At 43.6% G+C, this 23,213-nt stretch overlaps 2 gene segments (V, D, J or C); both read left to right on the top strand.

Moving 5' to 3' along the window:
- The first annotated feature begins 3,984 nt into the window (after positions 1–3,984).
- Positions 3,985–5,905, top strand: LOC122459737. The segment is given in 2 exon segments: positions 3,985–5,038; positions 5,143–5,905. Coding segments are annotated over 2 exon segments (624 nt in total).
- Positions 5,906–8,522: 2,617 nt separating this feature from the next.
- Positions 8,523–16,685, top strand: LOC122459740. The segment is given in 2 exon segments: positions 8,523–8,641; positions 16,391–16,685. Coding segments are annotated over 2 exon segments (330 nt in total).
- Positions 16,686–23,213: the final 6,528 nt, after the last annotated feature.

Here is a 23,213-nt window from a genome sequence, read left to right as displayed (position 1 = left end):
TTAATATTGTCTGCACCGTCTCATCACTGAATTTCCTTGGACATTCCCTCCGAGCTGCTGGAAAATCTCCCAAAGCATAAAACCATATTATTCCGCTGCATGGGGCTGCACAACTGCAGGGCCAGCGCATGTGTGTATGGGGGTGGCTGGGAAAGAATTGTAATTCAGAGATGGGAACCTTCAGTACATGACTCTATTGTCTACCAACCCTCTAGAGGTTTTGTGCTGTTGTCCCACTCCCTTTGAGAGCCAGGGGGCTGGGATTGCAACACCAGCAGTTGGGCTGCAGAGCTGTGCACACCCTGCCTGTCCTTTGGGAGCTAGATTCCTTCCCTTGCCCAGCTTGCAAGAGTTCGTGCTGAAGTCTGAAAAATTACAAAAGGGTTCTCCCCTTGTTTTATGGTGGCAGCACCTAGTGGACCCACTGTGCAAGGTGCTGTACATGCAGATAGTAAAGTAAGAGCCAGTCAGAGAATTTTTCAGAATCATCATAATAATTTCCATCTGTGCCCACACCCGGGTTCCAGATCCCTTTCACACAGCACCAATCCTCTTATTAACATTTTCTGAACCATGGATATTATCACTACTTTCCTCTCAGATGACATGGGCTCAGGGCTTTGGGGCCATGGAAGGCCCCACAAGAATCTTTCTGTGTGATTCCACTGCATGGAGATGGTCAACTGCAGAGCACGTGTTTACATGGAGGAATTGGAGCCAGATTGGGTTGGAACTAGACCTGTGATAACATGAATTCACTGTAGATGGTGTGTGCTGGGGTTGCAGCCCTTTTTACAGCCCCACGGCTAGAATATCACCTATAGATTGTCCAGGGGTCTCTGCCCACCCTGACTATAAGGATGGATTCTGCCCCAGAACCCAACTCTCCAGCATTTCACTCCATCCATCTTCTTCACTCAGCAGTGAGCTCTGATGTAGACCTGGGAGATCTTCTTCCAGCCTCCATCTCCAAGGCTACCAAGATCCCACATTCAGCTGCTAAAATCCTGTCAGAAGTGCAGTGCGGGTGAGGGAAGGGGAGTGAGAGATGGGGCGACAGCCTGTAACGGAGGTGAAAGGGGCTTTGTGTAGTAGGCAGTAGAGGCTGAAGGTTTGGGGGAGAGGGAGAGTCATGTGAAGGGGCAGTGGGGGCATTTGGGGAGGTTGATGAGGTTGCCTCTGAACTAAGGCTCCAAATTTCTTACAAAATTAATTCCCGGGGAGCCTCTGGCAGCTCTGGGCAGAGAAACAGTTATTTCAACAACCCGATTTCACTTGAGCTTCTGACTTAAGTTGGGGGTGGGGTGGGGGTTTAAAGTGCCCCCTGCACTCCTTTGGCAGGGGGAAATCCTCTGCATAGCCATGGCAATTCTCTGCACAGAACAAGGTTAGCAAATGTCTCTTGGTAACAGAATTTTATCTCCAAAACGAGGTGCCAATGGGCTTTCTGTCCTATGAGCTAAACCCTGACATCCGATTATAGGGATCACTCACTGTAAGGAAACAGACAGTGATTCGAATTCACACCAGGAGGTTTATTGGGAATCCTTCCCTCAGTATGTAGGGTTCATTGTAACTCCTTCATTAGCTAGCTGGGCACATAGCAATTACACTGAGCCATGCCCTAATTGCTGTTCCCCTGGGCTTGTCTCACTGGCTCTTTCCGACTGTTTGTTAGATCCACTGTCACAACTTCACGCAAACTAAATTAGGGCTCCTTGCACCAGGGAATCACCTTCAACACTGTGTTTGGACAGTACCTAGCACAATGAGGAGCCTGTCCTGATTGGAGCTTCTAGTTGTTATCGTAACACAAACAATATCAAGACTAATACTTTAGGTACTGAGAACCAGTGTCTCATAATGACACATACTGTGGTAATCCCATGCAGCATTTACTTCATCTGAGGTAAATAACACTTATCACTGATAGGACAGTTAATAATGTCTGAAGTTATTGGGATTCACTGACGTATGTTTCCTTTGAAAGTACAGGTATGAAGTACACAGGAAGTCAGCTGTGCATAACGAGGCCAGCTGCAGATTTACATATCTTTCCATAAAGAGATTTCCGTGTATTTTTTAAATAATGCTGAGTGGTTAGCAGCCTTGGATTCATTTGAACCATCACTGAAGACACAACAGAGACGCAGAATGGTTTTACACATGTTTCACACATGTATCTGATCTGGCTCTTTTGCCTCTTGGGTGAAGGTAAGTGTTACATTTTAAAAGATTAATATTTTAACTCTGCTGTTTCAAAAGGATATTCACTAAAAGCTTCTAATTTCTCCCATTTCTAGGCTCAGAAGGACTCATTGTGAAAACTCAGACACCCCTGGTCTCGACATTTCCAGGAGAGCCAGTCAGTTTTCAATGCAAGGCTGACAGTAACGTTAATGATGAAATGAATATATATCTATTCAGATCAGGAGAAGTTCCCAAGCCCATCATGTATCATGCAACCAACCGCTTCCCAGGGGTCCCAGATCGGTTTTGTGGTAGTGGAAGAGGAACTGATTTCACGTTCTCCATCAGTCATTTTCATGCTGAGGATGCAGGAGAATATTTTTGTGGACATGACTATGGCCATGATCACACACAGTGATACAGTCCAATACAAAAACCTCTTAGACCACAGAGCCCTTTTCATGCACATGAGACCAGATGGGGATGTTTCTTATTCAGCGTATAATGAAACACTAACTTGAGAATACATTTCTAAAGGAAATGAACATGCATCTTAGAGCAGGTGTCAGCTAACATTCTCTAGTCTAGTAAATGAACTGCAGCAGGAGAGACCATTCAGTGCAGTAGCAAAGTTTCGCATGCACCTACCATCCATATCATCTCCCTTCCCTTAGTGCCCTTTAATAATCCTTGGGCCTTATCTAGCACTTTTGAGCTTCAAAACACAGTAGAAACAACTGCATCTAATACTGCAACTCAATCCCAGTTCTAACCCCCTGAAGTGATGCCCTTTAAGGTTCTTAATGTTATTCTGAATTATTTTATTCTTTCCATTCATACAGCAAAATCACATGAGCGCCCTTGCTAGGAAACAAACCCACAGAACCTGGTTTTCAAAAATGATTTGCAATATAAATGATCAATTCTCTACACACATTTTTAATACTTCTGATCTCCTATGGAGCATTGTAGTTACTGTCCATTGCAATCTCTCCCAGTGTATATATTGGAAAGATGAACTACACTGCTTCATATTTCCCTGCCTCGCTGCTTCTCTCTCTCATGAGCCAAGCCTCAGACAGGTTTTCTCCATATTCATTCACAAGGGTGATCCATCAGCTTCCTCACTGATCCTTAAACATTCCCCTTCAGTCCCAGGAGCATGGCCCAGGTGGCTCAGACTGTGGGTGTTGCCAGAAAGACACCTGCAGTCTCTCCTCTCTTTCCCTCTCTCATACCCCCCCCCTTCCCACCCCTACTTTCCTTTCCTTACCCATCCTCACTCCTTCAATACACTTTACAAGTGGATTCTTAAGCTGTTGCTGTCACTGAGCCATGTTTCCCATGGAAACCCCAGCTGGCATCTTTAAAAACAATGTCACTGAGCACTGCTGCTTCTGGCAGCGTCACTGATTCTGTGCCCATGGGGACAAGCAGATGTGAGGCCTGATTTGCCAGAGAGCTCAGGTCAGATTTCAAGTGCTCAGAAGCCCCAAGTGGAAAGAAGGAAGGTAGCTGGCTATACAGTGACATTCTGTCAGGAGCTTCATGAATCCAGGACCCTTAGCAAAATTGATTTTCCAAGGTTGAATCTGCAAACCCATCCTCATTATCCCTGTCAGGATAACTCACAGGTAACTTTTCAAAAGTGCCTAAGAGAGTTTGGCACCTAAATAACTTTGAAGATCTGGATCTTAGAACACAAATTCCCATTGAAAGTCAACTCCTACACCATTTAGGGTATGTCTACGCTGCAATAAAAACCTGCAACAGGGCTGCAGCTCTCCCGGGTCAGCTGACTTGGGCTCGTGGGGCTCTGTCTGCGAGGCTAAAAAGTGCAGTGTAGCTGTTCAGGCTCAGGGTGGAGTCCAACTCTGAAAGCCTGCAAAGGGGTTAGGTCTTTAGAGCCTGGACTACAAGCCAGGCCCAAAGGTCTAAACTGCAATTTTAATGCCACAGCCCAAATCCTGCAAGCCTGAGTCAGCTGACCTGGCTCTGAGATTCATTGCTGTTGGTTTTTCATTGCAGTGTAGATGTACCCTTAGGTGCTTTTGGAAAATTACCCATGTCTCTTCCTTTGGTCTATCATTATAGGTGCAGAACTCCCAATAAACTAATCAGTGATTGATATTGCTCAACGGTCCTGATAATTACAGGTCACTAAAGAGTACTGTGTTTAATACCCAATGAACCAGCAGTGAGATTTGAAAAAAAAAAAACCTGCTGCCTTAGTCCATATACAGTCAGCATGAAGTGAGTTTGGTTTATTGATTCCTATCAGCTAACGAGAGGGAGGCAGATTCTGATTAAAACCGATCCAAGGAAAAACAGCTTTTTATGTGCAGTTGTGGAAAACAACTCACCCTAGGAAGCATCTAATGCAGAGTCTGGTTACTTGGGGGTGTTTATAGTATTGTCATCTGGGATGATTTTTAAAACCATTCTTCCCTTTAATTTTTTTTCCTCCCGATAAATATTTGTCTGGTCACTGTTCTTTAAATATAAGTTTGCAAAACAGTTGTGAAAAGTAACATGTGTCCTATTATTACCACTAGAGGGAACTATGTGAACACAAATTGTTCCAGCAGTACGGACAATGAGGGATGCTAGAGGAATAACAAACTCAAGTCAGATGTAAGGTAATGTGCTGTGAAATACAGAGACTGGGTATCATATGAATTCATTAGTTTGCATATTTACAAAGCACCTGACATTCCTCTATTGTGCTGGGCAGCTATAAATAGTTCCCTTTACAGGTTAGAGTCAGTTCTCTACAATCTATTAGTGAAGACCTCCAAGATGACAGTTCTCGCTTGTTATCTCTGGTTACTGCTTCTCTGGGCTCAGGGTAAGGAAAATGTTTCTCAGTCATTCAAATGAAGTAAGATTGAGTTTAATAGCTTAAGCCCACATTTTTTCCTCTGTCTTTCTCCATTCTCTCTACCTATCTAGGCTCCAGTGGGGACATTGTGCTGACTCAGACTCCAGAGTCCCTGACAGTGTCTCCAGGAGACAAAGTCACCATCAACTGCAAAGCCAGTTCCAGTGTTAGCGCCAGCTACATGGCCTGGTACCAACAGAAATCAGGGCACGCTCCTAAGCTCCTTATCTACAGCACTTCCACCCATCCTTCTGGGATCCCAGACCGGTTCAGCGGCAGCGGGTCAGACACAGACTACACATTCACAATCAGCAGCGTTGAAGCTGATGATGTTGGAGATTATTACTGCCAGCAAAGCCACAGCTACTCTCTCACAGTGATACAGACCACTACAAAAACCTCCCTGCCATTGTTTCACTTACATAGAAACCACAGCTTCTATTTAACTCTTCCTGTTTCTGTGAAAATCAATAGGATGGTGATGGAACAAGGACAGCGACTGTTACAAATGGGAGCAGGATGGTTATCAAGAGGCTGTAGGGGGAGTACTGGGTCCATTGTTGTTGGAGACTGTCAGCTTTTGCTGTGCTGGGGCTGGGCTTCAATAGCTCTTAAAGAAGCCATTGGGAAGCCCATGCTCATGTAACCATTTCCTGGTGTTGACTGTCTAGCTACTACTGACCAGTGTCTCATCTACTGGTGAGAAGGGTTCAGCAGGGCAATTCTGGCAGTTTCTTGATTCCTCAGATTTCCTTGACTCAGGTCAGTCTGGCTATAGGCCGGAGCATGGAGTAGAAATGGCACTGGTTGCACTGGCTGATGATCTCCTCCCAGCCATGGTTTTCCCAGTTTGCTGAGAAAATCTTACACACACCCCTGGGTGCCTCAAAGAGGCAATACTTCCCCTCTCACAAGCTCAGAGTCTCGGTGTAGCAGAGAATCTTTAATAACATGAGGTAAACGACATCAGCATGAAATTGGGAAACCACCACAACTAGGGTTCATCAACCAAACCATGAGCAAAGACCCACCCCAGCAAATTGGGCCATGTCCTTTTCCTCGGGTTCTTGAGTCCAACAACCCAAACGTCTCTCGAGTCCAGCAACCCAAAAATCACCCAAAGTCCAAATAGTCCAACAACCCAAAAGTCCAGCCCCAGAGTTCAAAAGTTCATCTGCAGAGAGTTACTCCCCAGTCTGGGTGAAAATGTAGGGGGGGGGGAGGGAAAGAGGTAAGGGGCACCTTATGTGATCTGAAGCTGACTGCCCCTCAGCTCCATAGGGTCTGCTCCGCAAGCAGCTCCCGCCATCCCGTGAACTGTTCCACCAGCCACTCCACAAGCCGCTCCAACCATCCCGCAAACTGCTCCGCTCCATTCTGCAAAAGATCTTTAGGCTCCCCACTACTTAACACAGTGCTCAGTGATTTCAGCTCTTCAGTGATTTCAGCTTGTATTAGTGGGAGCCTCAGTGCTGGTGCACCATAAGGCCAAAGTGAATTCAGCTCAGCACCTGTAGCTAGACTCCTAATAGACCCAAAATTAGCTCTGATGTTCCATAGTGGAGAGAAACAGAGGTACAATTGACGTTTCAGGCCCTCACACAGGGGCCCATGCCACCAAGTACTAATACCTGTCTCCAGCTTTTTTTTTTTTTTTTGCTTTTTTTTTTCTTTTTCTTTCTCTCTCTCTCTCTCTCTCTCTCTCAAATCACAAAGTTTTGGAACCCATGTCCCTTGCCTAGCAAGTGCTACTTAGTTGATGGCATGTCCCTCCATCATAACAAAAGGCCAAGTACAGTACCACTGTCCTTGATTCCCATAATCAGGATAATAACAATTTATTCTTCCTGCCCCAATAACAGAGACACTGGGGATCCCACAGCAGCCAAAGTGACCATTTGGGCAGCTATGGGCGCATTCTAGGCGGGCTGGGTGTGCCTATGCAAATGAGATCAGCCCCTGAAGTTCTTTTCCACAACTTGCCACACCTCACCACCAGATGTCAGGGTGGAGCTCATCCTGACTCTGCTTACAATAAAATGTACATAAGCTTCACACTGTAGTAACCATTCAATACCCAAATCATCTCACAGTGAACTTTTAAAAGTGTATTTGGGGCTCCTGTGTACCAGGGAATTCAGTGAGACCTTTAGCATTGACTTCCCACAACATGTGATAGATACACTTCTGGAAAGTGCTCAGATACTACAGGGATGAGCACGGAATAAGTACCTATATAGAATAGAATAGAATTGGGTCTTCATCAAGTAATAAACCTTTATGCCATGAGTACAGAGTACTACCACAAAGGAACTGTGCTCCCAGGCACTAACATGAAGAAAGTACCTCCATAAGCAGAGAGAATGTGAAACTAGAAATGGAAAATTTGTGATCTTTGAACTCTCGGTATAAGATGAGGGTGGGATAGAGATGTGGGGTGGATAGCTATAGCAAGGCCCATTCAGAGTTTGCTAACTTTGAAACATCTTTGATCATTACAAGTCCTGTCTTCTTGACAGAGGCAAAACACTTCTTCCAAAATATGTGAATTTTCTGAGTCAGGACTGCAGGATGGGATCCTTTGAAGGTAAAGTATCTCTTTCTCATGTACAAAGATCAAGGGATCTTTCCCATGCTAAACTGTATGCTCTCCTGGTCCAGACCCAGGTCTTTCTATCTATTCTGTAAAGTTCCTAGCGTACACTGGAGTGTTGTAAAAGTAATAACCAATAATCAAGCTCTAGCCACATACATGTTCTCACATGGCACCCTGCACCATGTTATCTGATCACGCCCAACTGACCATAAAGATATATTTATCTCTATATCAAACTGCCTGAGTAAAATGACTTGTACACAAACAACAGGTGTGGAAAAGTCTCTGTCCTGGGTTAGGGAGTCTTGAATTCTCTTCCTGGCTCTACTGCTGACCTGCAGCGGGACCCTGGGCAAGTTCAACTCTTTTCACAATCATTTAATTCTCTTGGGGAACAGAAATCATCAGAACTTGTAATTTTTATTTTACTAACTGAAGCAAGCAAATTATAGGAAATCCCTAATGATTAACTATTCTTATTGTATATACATTAGAAAATTTCATTAAACAACTCTAGATTTCTCAGTGTTCTACTGTTAAAGAGCTAGGTTTCAGAGTAGCAGCCGTGTTAGTCTGTATTCGCAAAAAGAAAAGGAGTAAATTTGTTAGTCTCTAAGGTGCCACAAGTATTCCTTTTCTTTTTGTTAAAGAGCTAGAGTCACTAAATCTGCTGGATTATTTCCATTTAACTAGGAATGTGCACACACATCTCCTGTTAACATATCTCATGCTTAATGAGAAAGATTGACGTGCATCTGTTTCCTCATGATAATAAAGCCCTGAAGCACACAGGAAGCTATTGAGTATAATTTAGCCCACTCTCTGATTTACATATCTTTCCATACGTGACAGTTAATAAATTCTAAAATTCTTCCCAGTATTGCAGTTTAACAATTAGTTTCAAAGAAACTGATCTAGAAGGAACATGATTTTACAAATGCATTTGCTCTGGCTGCTGTTCTCTGTGTTTGGAGGTAGGTAACACAGCTCTCTTCATTCATTGAACTTCTTACCACTTGTTTTGATAAGAGATTCAGGGAAAGGGTTTTTATTTCTCTCTTTTCCTAGAATCCAGAGAGTTGATTGTTATCACTCAGACACCCGCTTGTGTGACGGTGCTTCCAGGAGAGACGGTCACCATTCAGTGCAAGGCGTCAAGCTCCATTAGCAATGAAATGGACCTATATCAAATCAGATCAGGTTCCCAAGCTCCTCATTAATCATGCCACCAACCATTTCACCAGGGTCCCTGACCGATTCAGTGTTCGATACAGCGGCACCGACTTCACATTCACCATTAGTGGGGTGCAGGCTGATGATGAAGGTGAATACTTCTGTCAGCAGGACTACACAACCCCGCTCACAGTGATACAACTCAATGCAAAACCTTCATTCGTGCTGTAGCCTTCTTGGCATGAAGGAGAAGGAAACAGCTGCAGTTGTTTCTAAACGAATGAATGTGCAAAGTTTCAAATGAGAATCATCCCTACAGTGAAAGCCTCCCATTGGACTTTCAGATGATTGGATTTATTCCTCTGAAATTCTTTCTGAAATCGTTTTCTCAACTAGCAGGGACAGGTGCTATACAGGAAGTAGTCAAGGTACACTAGCCAATCCCAATATCACACAGTCATGATAACTAAAACCATATGGCCACCCCCACTCCCAAAATAATTTCTACTGATTTTTTTGTAAAATAAACCATATTTTTTCTTTGTGCACATGTCTTCCAGATCCCCTGCACACAGCAACAATCCTCTGTGGTTAATATTTTCGGAACCATGATTATTAGCACTGCGTTCCCATAGGCTGTCTCTACACTTACAGTGGCATCTAGATCACAGGGACTATATATGTAGCTACATGCCACAGCGAAAGGTTCAGGCAGCAGGGAAAGCTCCATCAGCTCCCCTCTGCTGGGGCCTTTCACAGCAGCGAAGAAAGAGTCTGGTTTGGGTAGGCTGCGGGGAAAGGCTCTTGCAGCAGGGAGGCAGTGGGACACGTGCTGTTAAAAATACCGGTGTAGATTTCGGAGGCACAGCTTGGGCCAGCAGAAGGACTGTGAAGGGTGCATACTCTGGTGGTTCAGGTATGTAGGGCATTCTACTCCACTCACCCAAGCCGTGATTTGCTGACTACACTGCTATTTATACCTGTTCTACCTGGGTACCCAGTGTCTGTATGCCACATGACACCATACGTACAGACGTATCTTTAGGGTGACATTGACCCAAGGCTGTTACGGCTGTTCTAGGTCCCACACCATGGGATTTCCACCGAATTGGGATGGGCAATTGCTGAGCCAGTGATTAAATGGAGGGAGAAGAGGCCAGGTTAAGTTGGAACTGGGGCCCATGTTAACATGAGCCATGTGGCTACAAAGCCCTGTGCAGGGGGTGAGCTGGGGTTACAGCCCTATTGCAGTCCGTAGAGCTGGACAAAAAATGTTTGACTGAAATGTTGTTCTTGTGGAGTTTTTTTGGACAAAAAATGTGCATTCGGTGATGTTCCTTAATCGCTGATTTAAAAGCATGACTTGAGAATGAACTTCCAAGGCAAATGACCATTCATCTTACAGCAGGTGTCTGCTAAACTGATCTTTTCTAATAACTGAACTGCGGACGAACATACCCCTCAGTGCAGTAACAGAGATACACATGCACATGCCATCTACTTGACCGCAGTACTCCCTTAGTGCACCTGGAGTATAACAATAATTTTAGCCCTTATACAGCATGTTACAGCTTCAAAGCAGGCAGAATACAAACATTTATTTTTATTTTTATAGATGTTATTAAACATCTGGATTAAGTTTAGAAGTGTGTGCAACAAGAGTGATGTCATGGTGGGAGTCTGCTATAGACCACCGGACCAGGGGGATGAGGTGGATGAGGCTTTCTTCCGGCAACTCACGGAAGCTACTAGATCGCATGCCCTGATTCTCATGGGTGACTTTAATTTTCCTGATATCTGCTGGGAGAGCAATACAGCGGTGCATAGACAATCCAGGAAGTTTTTGGAAAGCGTAGGGGACAATTTCCTGGTGCAAGTGCTAGGGGAGCCAACTAGGGGGAGCGCTTTTCTTGACCTGCTGCTCACAAACCGGGTAGAATTAGTGGGGGAAGCAAATGTGGATGGGAATCTGGGAGGCAGTGACCATGAGTTGGTTGAGTTCAGGATCCTGACGCAGGGAAGAAAGGTAAGCAGCAGGATACGGACCCTGGACTTCAGGAAAGCAGACTTTGACTCCCTCAGGGAACAGATGGCCAGGATCCCCTGGGGGACTAACATGAAAGGGAAGGGAGTCCAGGAGAGCTGGCTGTATTTCAAGGAATCCCTGTTGAGGTTACAGGGACAAACCATCCCGATGAGTCGAAAGAATAGTAAATATGGCAGGCGACCAGCTTGGCTTAATGGTGAAATCCTAGCGGATCTTAAACATAAAAAAGAAGCTTACAAGAAGTGGAAGGTTGGACATATGACCAGGGAAGAGTATAAAAATATTGCTCGGGCATGTAGGAAAGATATCAGGAGGGCCAAATCGCACCTGGAGCTGCAGCTAGCAAGAGATGTCAAGAGTAACAAGAAGGGTTTCTTCAGGTATGTTGGCAACAAGAAGAAAGCCAAGGAAAGTGTGGGCCCCTTACTGAATGAGGGAGGCAAGCTAGTGACAGAGGATGTGGAAAAAGCTAATGTACTCAATGCTTTTTTTGCCTCTGTTTTCACTAACAAGGTCAGCTCCCAGACTGCTGTGCTGGGCAACACAAAATGGGGAAGAGATGGCCAGCCCTCTGTAGAGATAGAGGTGGTTAGGGACTATTTAGAAAAGCTGGACGTGCACAAGTCCATGGGGCCGGACGAATTGCATCCGAGAGTGCTGAAGGAATTGGCGGCTGTGATTGCAGAGCCCTTGGCCATTATCTTTGAAAACTCGTGGCGAACGGGGGAAGTCCCGGATGACTGGAAAAAGGCTAATGTAGTGCCCATCTTTAAAAAAGGGAAGAAGGAGGATCCTGGGAACTACAGGCCGGTCAGCCTCACCTCAGTCCCTGGAAAAATCATGGAGCAGGTCCTCAAAGAATCAATCCTGAAGCACTTAGAGGAGAGGAAAGTGATCAGGAACAGTCAGCATGGATTCACCAAGGGAAGGTCATGCCTGACTAATCTAATCGCCTTTTATGATGAGATTACTGGTTCTGTGGATGAAGGGAAAGCAGTGGATGTATTGTTTCTTGACTTTAGCAAAGCTTTTGACACGGTCTCCCACAGCATTCTTGTCAGCAAGTTAAGGAAGTATGGGCTGGATGAATGCACTATAAGGTGGGTAGAAAGCTGGCTAGATTGTCGGGCTCAACGGGTAGTGATCAATGGCTCCATGTCTAGTTGGCAGCCGGTGTCAAGTGGAGTGCCCCAGGGATCGGTCCTGGGGCCCGTTTTGTTCAATATCTTCATAATGATCTGGAGGATGGTGTGGATTGCACTCTCAGCAAATTTGCGGATGATACTAAACTGGGAGGAGTGGTAGATACGCTGGAGGGGAGGGATAGGATACAGAAGGACCTAGACAAATTGGAGGATTGGGCCAAAAGAAATCTAATGAGGTTCAATAAGGATAAGTGCAGGGTCCTGCACTTAGGATGGAAGAATCCAATGCACCGCTACAGACTAGGGACCGAATGGCTCGGCAGCAGTTCTGCGGAAAAGGACCTAGGGGTGACAGTGGACGAGAAGCTGGATATGAGTCAGCAGTGTGCCCTTGTTGCCAAGAAGGCCAATGGCATTTTGGGATGTATAAGTAGGGGCATAGCGAGCAGATCGAGGGACGTGATCGTTCCCCTCTATTCGACACTGGTGAGGCCTCATCTGGAGTACTGTGTCCAGTTTTGGGCCCCACACTACAGGAAGGATGTGGATAAATTGGAAAGAGTACAACGAAGGGCAACAAAAATGATTAGAGGTCTAGAGCACATGACTTATGAGGAGAGGCTGAGGGAGCTGGGATTGTTTAGTCTGCAGAAGAGAAGAATGAGAGGGGATTTGATAGCTGCTTTCAACTACCTGAAAGGGGGTTTCAAAGAGGATGGCTCTAGACTGTTCTCAATGGTAGCAGAAGACAGAACGAGGAGTAATGGTCTGAAGTTGCAATGGGGGAGGTTTAGATTGGATATTAGGAAAAACTTTTTCACTAAGAGGGTGGTGAAACACTGGAATGCGTTACCTAGGGAGGTGGTAGAATCTCCTTCCTTAGAGGTTTTTAAGGTCAGGCTTGACAAAGCCCTGGCTGGGATGATTTAACTGGGACTTGGTCCTGCTTTGAGCAGGGGGTTGGACTAGATGACCTTCTGGGGTCCCTTCCAACCCTGATATTCTATGATTCTATGATTCTATGATTTACTCACTTGCTTCTAACCTGGATCCCAATTCTAACCCTCTGAAGTGTTGCCCTATAAAGATCTTAATGTTATTTTGAAGTATGATGTTTTTCCATTCATTGCAACGGCATTATATGGAGACCTTGCTAGAAAATTGGAGCAGACAGAAACCTATTTTTAAACATGATTTGCGACATAAATAATGAATGTTTATCATAGTTTCAGTGTTGTATAAGCACACCGTGAACCACTGTAGCAACTGCATGTTCAATGCACCTCTTCCTATCAGTGCATGGTTATTGGCTCTTTCTCTTCCCAGTATGTCAAGTCTCTGACTGGTTTTGTCCCTGCTCATTTCCAAGGGCTGTGTCCACTGACAGGATCAGTTTCCTCATTGACACTTCACTGCAGACAGCACTGAGCCCATAAAAGGAAATTCCCCTCTAATCCCAGGAGCACGCACAGGTGACTCAGACTGTATCTGCTGCCTGAGATACCTCTCCTTTCTCTTCTCATTTTCCTTCTCTCATATCGCTGCCCTTTCTCACTTCCAACTCCTACCCTCTGTCCAGAACCTTTAGACACTTTGTATTGATTTTCCATGGTGATCATTACCCTACTGCTGCCCCTGGACCATGACAGACCCAGAGATCTCAGATGGCACCTTTAAAAGCTATGCTCAACATTGCTACTCTCAGAGCAGTGACTGACTTTGTGCATTGGGACCAGAGGAGCTAAGGGCCTGATTCAAATCTGGCTGTAGTCAGGGGAAAGTTTTAAAAAAAACAAAACAGTTTAACAAATAGAAGAACCCAACAATATTTTTATGTTTGGGGGAAAAAATGCCCATGGGAAGATTCTAAGCTGCTGTTGTTTTAACTTTACTGTAATCTGGCCCAATTTCAATTCTTCTGTTCTGACCCATCTCTTCTAATGCGCATTCTCAGGGGTTGATGTCCTATAAATAGGAGTTTTTAAAAAATCTGTGATAATTAAGTTGAGCCCCATTATCATCACTAGAAGACACCATGGGGACATTAATTCTCCCAGCAATACAGTGTGTACATTGCTAATCACCAATGGGTAGCAGACACATTACTGGCATCATATAGCCAAATCAGATCTAAGGCGATATGCATCATGAAACACAAAGAGTGATAGTTAGATCGATCCATTGTTTTAAACAGACAGCCACTCAGCATAGACAGCTGGCATAAATTAAAGCAGCTCCGAGACTGCTCTAACTTGTGCTGGGGCCATGCGGCATAATTCCTGGCAGCCCCACTTCTGCTGCACTGAACAGCAGTTGTGCACAACTCACGGTCTGTCCCTTGGGGTCTAATTCTCCCCAACTTTTCATCCTGTGTCCTGGTTTACACCAGTGCAACATGCAGTAAACACTGTTCTTCAGATTGGGTAGAGCTTTCCACTATCATCCCTCACTTGGCACAGTTGTAAATGACAACACAGGGGCAAAGCAGAGGAGAGCTAGACTCCAAGGGTGAAGTTTATCTTAACATTCAATTCAAGATTAATGTTTGTGAGACTTCACAATAAACCCTGGGGTTTCCAGTGATGTATATGTATGAGTGAAGCACAAAATACGTAGAGCAGAAACAGCTGGTGTGTGATTCTGATCTCAGATCCGCTCATGCTTTGCATGTGCCAATGCACTGGAATTCCACATACATCTGAGGCCAAAGCAGTTTCTGCCCAGAAGGATAGCTGTGCCATGATCCTTCCCTCTTCCAAAAGTGCATCAGGTTAGATACACACATTCAATGCACTTGGGCTTCAAGATCCCACATGCAGAACATAGTTGTTCCTATCAGCTAGAAACATTCCTCACTCTATTGACTAAGGAACAATCTTTCCAGGTGCCAAGCAACAAATACTGACTGTAATGACCTGTGCTATTGAAGAATGACTTCATGACAGAGCACTTGAAACACAAATTCAGTTTCAAACATACCAAAACTTCACAATGAACATCTACATCACTGCTATGAGCACACAAAGCACTGAGTCTTTAAGAATATTTTGTTTTTTTAGGGCCTACTCCTTTATCACTGATGTCAACAGACAGTTTATCATTGGGTTCAACTGGAGCTGGTCCTTACTGAGCAATGAAACTGGATCTAATGAGCGTACAGTAGAAGCCAGTTAGAACTGCATCAGGCGTCCATAAGTTGGGGACTTTCATATAAGGAAATATAGTCTAAAGCTGAGCTAATGATCAACTTAAAAGAGTTAATGATCTACATACTCATGCTATAAAAGAAAGGTCAGATGATGGCTAAGGAAATGTATCACCAAATATGGTCATTCATATTGTGCTGATTCAAAAGCACACTGTTCAATTAATACATGCTCTGCTGTCTTGAGTAAGGAAACAAGTGTTGAAATCATTGGGATATTTGCCTAAGTCCCAGCTGGAGAACTGGACCCTTTCTAAGCAGAGCAACTATTTTCCATGCCCATCCTTTGTGCAGAAGATTGGAAGCTGTTCAAGGCATGGCTCATCTCTTCCTATTTGTTCTGTAAAAAAAAAGTCTTTCCTCATGGTATCTGAGCCCCTTCAGAAATGTTGCACTGCATATGAAGATAAACATTAAGCCCATTAAGTTCAATGCAAGTTTTTCTGCTAACTTCCCTGGGCAATGTGGGGGTCCCACGCTCCTTAATGACCAGCAATAATGTCTTGTGTGCGAGAGGATGCCAGTTTTTGTCTTGAGGACACAATGTACATTCTGTTCCTATTAAGTGATTCTATTTGGAAAATTAAATAATCAGAAAGTGGATGTTTTATTTTTCTACTTTAAGGTATCAAGGCCAAGATTTATAGTTGAATCACTGGGTTATATTGAAAATCTTCCTATTGGTTTTGAGGACTTCACATGGTATTTGAGTATTAAACATTCAAAGTCACCAAATCTACGAAATGATTCCCATTTACACCGGACCATGCACACATGTCTCCGTTAAAAGCTGATCATCCTTGGTGATGCTGACAGTGACATGCATCTGTTTCCTTTGGCTAAAACAGCCATGAAGTAGACAGGAAGCCTCAAACAGAATTCTACCCCCCTCTCAGATTTACATATATTTCCATACATAACCATTAAAAAGAGCTATAGTTCTGCTGTGTAGTTATAAACCTCTGCTGCAGTTTAATAATATTGGGCAATGCCACAAATAAAGAAGCAAGATGATTTTACAAATGCTTTTCATTTGGCTCCTCTTTTCCGTGTTTGAAGGTAGGCAGCACAGACATCTTATTATCCGAACTTTAAGGCTGTTATTTCAAAACGAGATTCACTAAAAGGCTTTTTCTTTCTCACACTTATGTAGAATCCAGTGGGCAGATTGTTATCACTCAGACACTTGCTTCTGTGATGGTGCTTCCAGGAGAGACGGTCACCATTCAGTGCAAGGTGTCCAGCTCCATGAGTAATGATATGAGTTTATACCAGTTTAAATCGCGACAAAATCCCAAGCTCCTCATTTATGATGTAACCAACCGGCAAACTGGAGTCCCCGATCGGTTCAGTGGTAGATACAGCAGCACTGACTTCACATTCACCATTACTGGGGTGCATGTGGAAGATGCAAGAGAATACTATTGTGGATAAGACTACAGCTTTCCTCTCACAGTGATACAGTTCAACACAAAAACCTGTTCAGAGCCGCAGCAAACACATGGTGAAGCAGAGGAAGTGGTGGTGGCTGTTTCTAACCCACCTGTAATGTAACAAATTATTTGGAGTCAGATTTTTTTATGCATTCAGCTTGTTTGGAAAACACTGTTTTTCAGTAAGAGACCTGGGAGGGACAGAATCTCTCAGGGCACTGAGATACACGTGGTGCTTATTCCACACCACACCATTCCCTACCAGTGAGAATATTTTGGCCCAAGTTTTCAGTGGTGTTTGTGAATGCCCAACTTTCCATACTTTTAGGTTTATTTGAACGTTCATGTTCATTCCAAACCTATCTGCCTTATACCAGCCTCACAAATATACCGAATCCCTGCAGAGCGAATCGTGGAGGTGAAACTATGGCAGACAGAACCGTTAGAGTTTAAACATTTTTGGGGGTGGGCAGAGGATTCTGACCTCAGATCCAGACATGTCCTTCCTACCCCAAGGCCCTAGAACTTTATATACATCTCAGGCAGATGCACCCCCTAAATGTACATTGGGGTACATACATGTCTTTACTGCACAAGGGCTCAAAGATCCCAACCATAGGATATGGCTGCTCTTTGGAGTTAGAAATATTCCTCCTTTTAATGATGATGGGCCCAATCTTTCCAGATGCTGAGCACCTCCTACTGAATACTGGATGCTCCCAGACTGCACTGAATCAGTGGCCTGTGGCATTTGAGTAATACGAGTGCACATAATCTGAGCACAGCGTTGTCTATAAAATGGAGGGGGGGGGGGCAGTTTGTGCACTCATTTGGGATTAATTTAATTCTAGCTATGAAAATATACATGTTGAGTGTTTACAGCGGCACATCAAAACTTGGATGTTGTTTATTTCTCATTAAAACAAATAAATTCTCAACTGACATTCAACTGCAGGGAATGTCTAAGTACCATACAGCTGGCAGCGTTTCCAATCCAAACACAGGATGGTTTAGAATATCCTCCCCTATTGTTTCTGGACTAATCTGGATTCATCAGCACTCTACAGCCAGAGTTGCATTGGTCTGAAGCATTCCCATTTATGCCTCAATCCAATCTTAGGCAACCCACTGAAGTCTTGATGCACTGGGACTAGTCACATTTAAAGCTCAGTGTTTGCTACCAAGCTTTACTTGGTGAGGGTCAGAATGCTTATTACTTTGTAGGATGAGGTCCTTAGTCAATCAGATGAAGAATATGGACTTTCTATTGACTTCAACAAGACTAAAGTCAAGGATAGGTTTACATTTACTGTGCTAGACACAGTGCTCAGCATGGGCTGCTAATGAGCAACCATCACTTCTCATGGTTTCTCATGCTTGACACTACCAAAACTCACAAGCATCTTCTTCCTCATGTCTATGTAGCCATGACATAATCAAAAAGCCGGTCAGCCTGAGATTTGCATGTTGTTCTATAAGACAGTGAATTCATTTCAAATCCTTCTTCTTAGTTGTCGATCCTGGACTTAATATTAACAATCAGTGTCAGAAAAACAAATATACTGTACAAGAAATAGGATTTCACAAATGCATTTGATCTTGCTGCCCATGTTTGAAGGTCAGTATCTCAGCCATTTTTCATTTACAACCTCTGATATAGATGTTCCAAACAGATTTTCATTAAAAGCCTTTTTCTTCCTCCCACTTTTCTAGAATCCAGCAGGCAAATTGTTACCAAACAACTGCTTCTGTGACGGTGCTTCCAGGAGAAATGATCACCATTCAGTGCAAGGCTTCCACTTCTGTTAGCAATCCAATGAACTTCTCTCTGCTTAGCTCAGGAGAGGTTCCCAAACTCACAGTTTTTATGGCTAAAAAGCATTTCACTGGGGTCACTGATCCATTCAGTGGCAGTTGCAGTGGAAAGGACTTCACATTCCCCATTAGCAATGTGCAGGCTGATGATGCAGGAGAATACAACTGTGGAAACGATGCCGCCAACCCATTCACAGTGCTATGGACCAGTACAAAACCCCCTCCAAGCCATAGGCTTCTGGGTGTTATAGCAAAAGCAAGCAGCTGTGGATGTGTCAGAACCAGTGGATTCGAGCAGTTCAATTTGAAAATAGTTCTAATGATGGACTCATGTAAGGGGACTTTCCGGTTTGGGGAGTCATTTCTCTCAGAGATTTTTGGGAACAGTTACTGTTTGTAACAGAATAAACAGGGAAAGAAGATCTGAGGTCAATAGAATGTAGGCTTTTCAGTTATTTGGTCCCCTCTCCTCTTCTTCCCATTAGTTCTCTTTTTGGCACTCAGCACAGCAGAATAAGGGCTGTCCTGTGGCTTTTGGGTTTGTTTTTTCCACTCCCTTTTTCCATTTCTCATTTTTGCCGCTCTGTAACTTTCAAAAATTCCAATGCTGGAAGCATTCCTTGGTGTCAAAGGGAAAAAAAGATTTAAAAATGAAAAAGTGGGTTAAAAAAAGGGTAAAAAAAATCCCTGTATATAAATTGTTCTGTTATAGTCAGTGGCAAAAAAGAGAGAGGAAGGCAAGAAAAAAAGAGAGGTGAAAATAAAAAAATAACATTTTGATTTTTTTCATAAACATTTTTCATTCAGAATTAAGAAAAGAAACAAAAAATCCTCCCATGTCAGGATGCAAATGGCATTGCAATTGTCAGTTTTTCACTGAGCTGTTTTTTTCTTTTTCCAACCAGCTCCACTAGAACCCCTTGCTAAGGTGGGGAGCGCTGGGCTGGAAAGCCCAAGGGCTTGAATAGCAGCAGCAGGGCTATGGAGGTGCGCACACCCATTCCTGTAATTTGGTAGATTCCTCACACACACCCATACACACACACTCTCTCTCTTCCCCATACGTCACTCAATAAATGCTGTTTGCTCAGGCTTTATGCAGAGCTGGGGAGCCCATGCAATTGTGCAACCAAAGCACAGATTCTCTCTCTATGCAAGAATTACCTTAGCATTGACAGCTACTTCATGTTATTTCTGACTAGCTCATTTCTTCATGCAGAGGCAAATCCAGCCTACATCACCCATCCATGTTGTTTCTCCAGCCAGTTGGCTGAAACCCAGTGGCTGCAGTTTGCACAGTGTAAGAGATCCAGAAGTTACTCTCCTGTTTTAAAGAAAAGGAGTACTTGTGGCACCTTAGAGACTAACAAATTTATTAGAGCATAAGCTTTCGTGAGCTACAGCTCAGTAGCTCACGAAGCTTATGCTCTATAAATTTGTTAGTCTCTAAGGTGCCACAAGTACTCCTTTTCTTTTTGCGATACAGACTAACACGGCTGCTACTCTGAAACCTCCTGTTTTAGTTGCCTAGGTTTACAACCCTTTGTGTTTGCTTCACTCCTAGGGGTTAAATTAACCTAGAGCTCTGAGTAACCTGGAGAGAAGAATCTGTGGGAATTCTCTTCTTTCTTAATGTAAGCTAAATGTAAATTCATAGGAACAAAGAATGTAGGCCATACTCACAGGATGGCGGGGTGGAATGGGGGGGGGGTTTCTATCCTGGGAAGCAGTGACTCTGAAAAAAATGTGGGAGTCATGGTGGATAATCAGCTGAACACGTGTCTTCAGTGTGACACTGTGGTCAAAAGGGCTAGTGAGAACCTGAATGTATAACCAGAGGAGTCTTAACTAGGAGTAGAGAAGTTATTTTACCTCTGTATTTGGCATTGGTGTGAACACTATTGCAATATTGTGTCCAGTTCTGGTATCCACAGTTGAAGAAGGATATTGATACATTGGAGAGGGTTCAGAGAAGAGTCACGAGAATGATTAAAGGATGAGAAAACATGGCTTATGGTGACAGACTCAAGGAACTCAATCTATTTAGCTTAACAAAGAGAAGGTTAAGGGGTGACCGATCACAGTTTATAAGTACCCACATGGGGAACAAATATTTGATAATGGGTTCTTCAATCCAGCAGAGAAAGGTGTAACATGATCTAATGGCTGGAAATTGAAACTAGACAAATTCAGACTCGAAATAAAGTGCAAATTTTTAACAGTGAAGATACTTAACCACTGGAACAATTTACCAAGGACGTGGTGGCATTCTCAACATTGACAACTTTAAATCAAGATTGATGGTTTTTTTAAAAGCTCTGCTCTAGGAATTACTTTGGCGAAGTTCTCTGGCCTGTGTTATACAGGAGGTCAGACTAGATGATCACAAATGGTCTCTTCTGGCCTTGGAATCTATGACTAAGACCTATCTGGCTTCAAGATTAAGCTTGATAAGTTTATGGAGGGGATGGTATTATGGGATAGCCTAATTTTGGCAATTAATTGATCTTTGACTATTAGCGGTAGATATGCCCAATGGCCTGTGATAGGATGTCAGATGGGATGGGATCTGAGTTACTACAGAGAATTCTTTCCTGGGTGTCTGGCTGGTGAGACTTGCCCACATGCTCAGGGTTTAGCTATCACCATATTTGGGGTTGGGAAGGAATTTTCTTCCAGGGCAGATTGGCAGAGGCCCTGTGGGTTTTTAGCCTTCCTCTGCAGTGTGGGGCACAGGTCACTTGCTGGAGGATTTTCTGCACTTTGAAGTCTTTAAACTATGATTTGAGGACTTCAATAGCTCAGACATAGGTTAGAGGTTTGTTACAGGAGTGAGTGAGTGAGATTCTGTGACCTGCTTTGTGCAGGAGGCCAGACTAGACGATCATAATGGTCCCTTCTGACCTTAAAGTCTATGAGTCTATGATTCTATGACTCTATTACGGAGTCAGTGAGTAGCAAAGACTCAGAGTCTTAGTAATCTGCCTACCGATGCAGAGTTTATCTAGGTCAGGGAACAGATCTTATATCAGTGTAGTTGTGTTGGTGATATTGAGATCTACATGCATCCTTATATTCTTGATAACACAGATGTGAGGCACACAGGAAATCTGCTGAGTCTGTGGACAAAGTGGAGAAACTTCAGAGGAGAGCAACTCTAATGATTCAGAGTACTTGTGGCACCTTAGAGACTAACGAATTTATTAGAGCATAAGCTTTCGTGAGTTACAGCTCACTTCATCGGACGAAGTGAGCTGTAGCTCACGAAAGCTTATGCTCTAATAAATTTGTTAGTCTCTAAGGTGCCACAAGTACTCCTTTTCTTTTTGTGAATACAGACTAACACGGCTGCTACTCTGAAACTAATGATTCAGGGTCTGGAAAATATGACCTATGAGGAAAGATTGAAAAAAACCTGAGTTTGTTCAGTCTGCAGAAGAGCAGACTGAGGGGGGACATGATAACCGTCTTCAAGTATGTAAAAGGTTGTAATAAAGAGGTGATAAATTGTTCTCCTTAACCACAGAGGACAGGACAAAAAGTAATGGGCTTAAATTGCAGCAAGGGAAATTTAAGTTAGAAATTAGGAAAAACTTCCTAACTGTCAGGGTGGTTAAGCACTGGAACATATTACCTAGGGAGGTTATGGAATTTCTGTCATCGGAGGTTTTTAAGAGCAGATTAGACAAACACCTGTCAGGGATGGTCTTGACAATACTTAGTCCTGCCATGAATGCAGAGTACTGGACTAGTTGACCTCTCGAGGTCCCTTCCAGTCTTACATTTCTATGATTCTATGATAATTGAAATCAACAAAAATATATTTTTGCAAACATTTCTCTCAAGAAAAAGTGTTAAGTTCATTTCTGTAATTGTTAATGTTGCATTTCTCTTCCATTGTATGGTACAGGTTTGTGAGTTGTATAGACTTTCTAAATGCAGTTTTAAAAAATGATCCATTCTCTCCAGAGTTTCATTTAATCTTCTTTTAACACACTGTGCATGAATCATTGTATTTACTGTATATTTTCATAGTTCTCTCCCAATTTATATCAAAATACATTGCAAAGGCACACTGAACTAGTTGATATTTGCCTGCCTGGATCACTCTCTCTCTAACTCAGACAGGTTTTGCTCATATTCATCATCCGAGGTTGTTTGCACTCAGAGGATGAGTTTCATCATTGACTCCTCACTGCAGATAGAACTGAGCCCACCAGGAGAGACTCAGGAAGCCCAGACTGTGTTTGCTGCCTAATAGACCCATCCTGTCTCTTCTCACTTTCCCTCTTTCATATCTCTTCCCCTTCCCACACATCCCCGCAGGGCCTGCCATTGTCACAGGACCATACCTCCCTAGAAACCTCACCAAATGCCTTCCCTCAGTCACTGAGCACTGCTTCTTCTGGTGGTGTTGCAGATTCAGTGCCCTAGGCACAAACAGGCTCACAGCACAGGTAGAAGGAAAAACATTGTGTCCTTCTCTAAAGGAGCTCAGGGATCCAGGAGCCTTAGCAACACTGAACAATTGAGTTTGGTTGTGTATAACTAACGCTACTGTGCCTGGCTGGAGCCAACCTCCCTTCCCTGCCCTGATGCACCATTATGGGGCTTTTCATTATCCAGGTATTGTCCATGCTGATTCTGTGAAAATTGCTTTGTGCACCCAGATGATTCCTGGCACTCTGCATTTGGGAATACATTATCCCTCTGCTGATACACTATTAA

The sequence above is a fragment of the Dermochelys coriacea genome, chromosome 4 (assembly GCF_009764565.3).
Source record: "Dermochelys coriacea isolate rDerCor1 chromosome 4, rDerCor1.pri.v4, whole genome shotgun sequence".
Lineage (NCBI taxonomy): Eukaryota > Metazoa > Chordata > Testudines > Dermochelyidae > Dermochelys > Dermochelys coriacea.
Note: the sequence above shows the minus strand (reverse complement) of the source record. Positions and strands in the feature narration are given on the sequence as shown.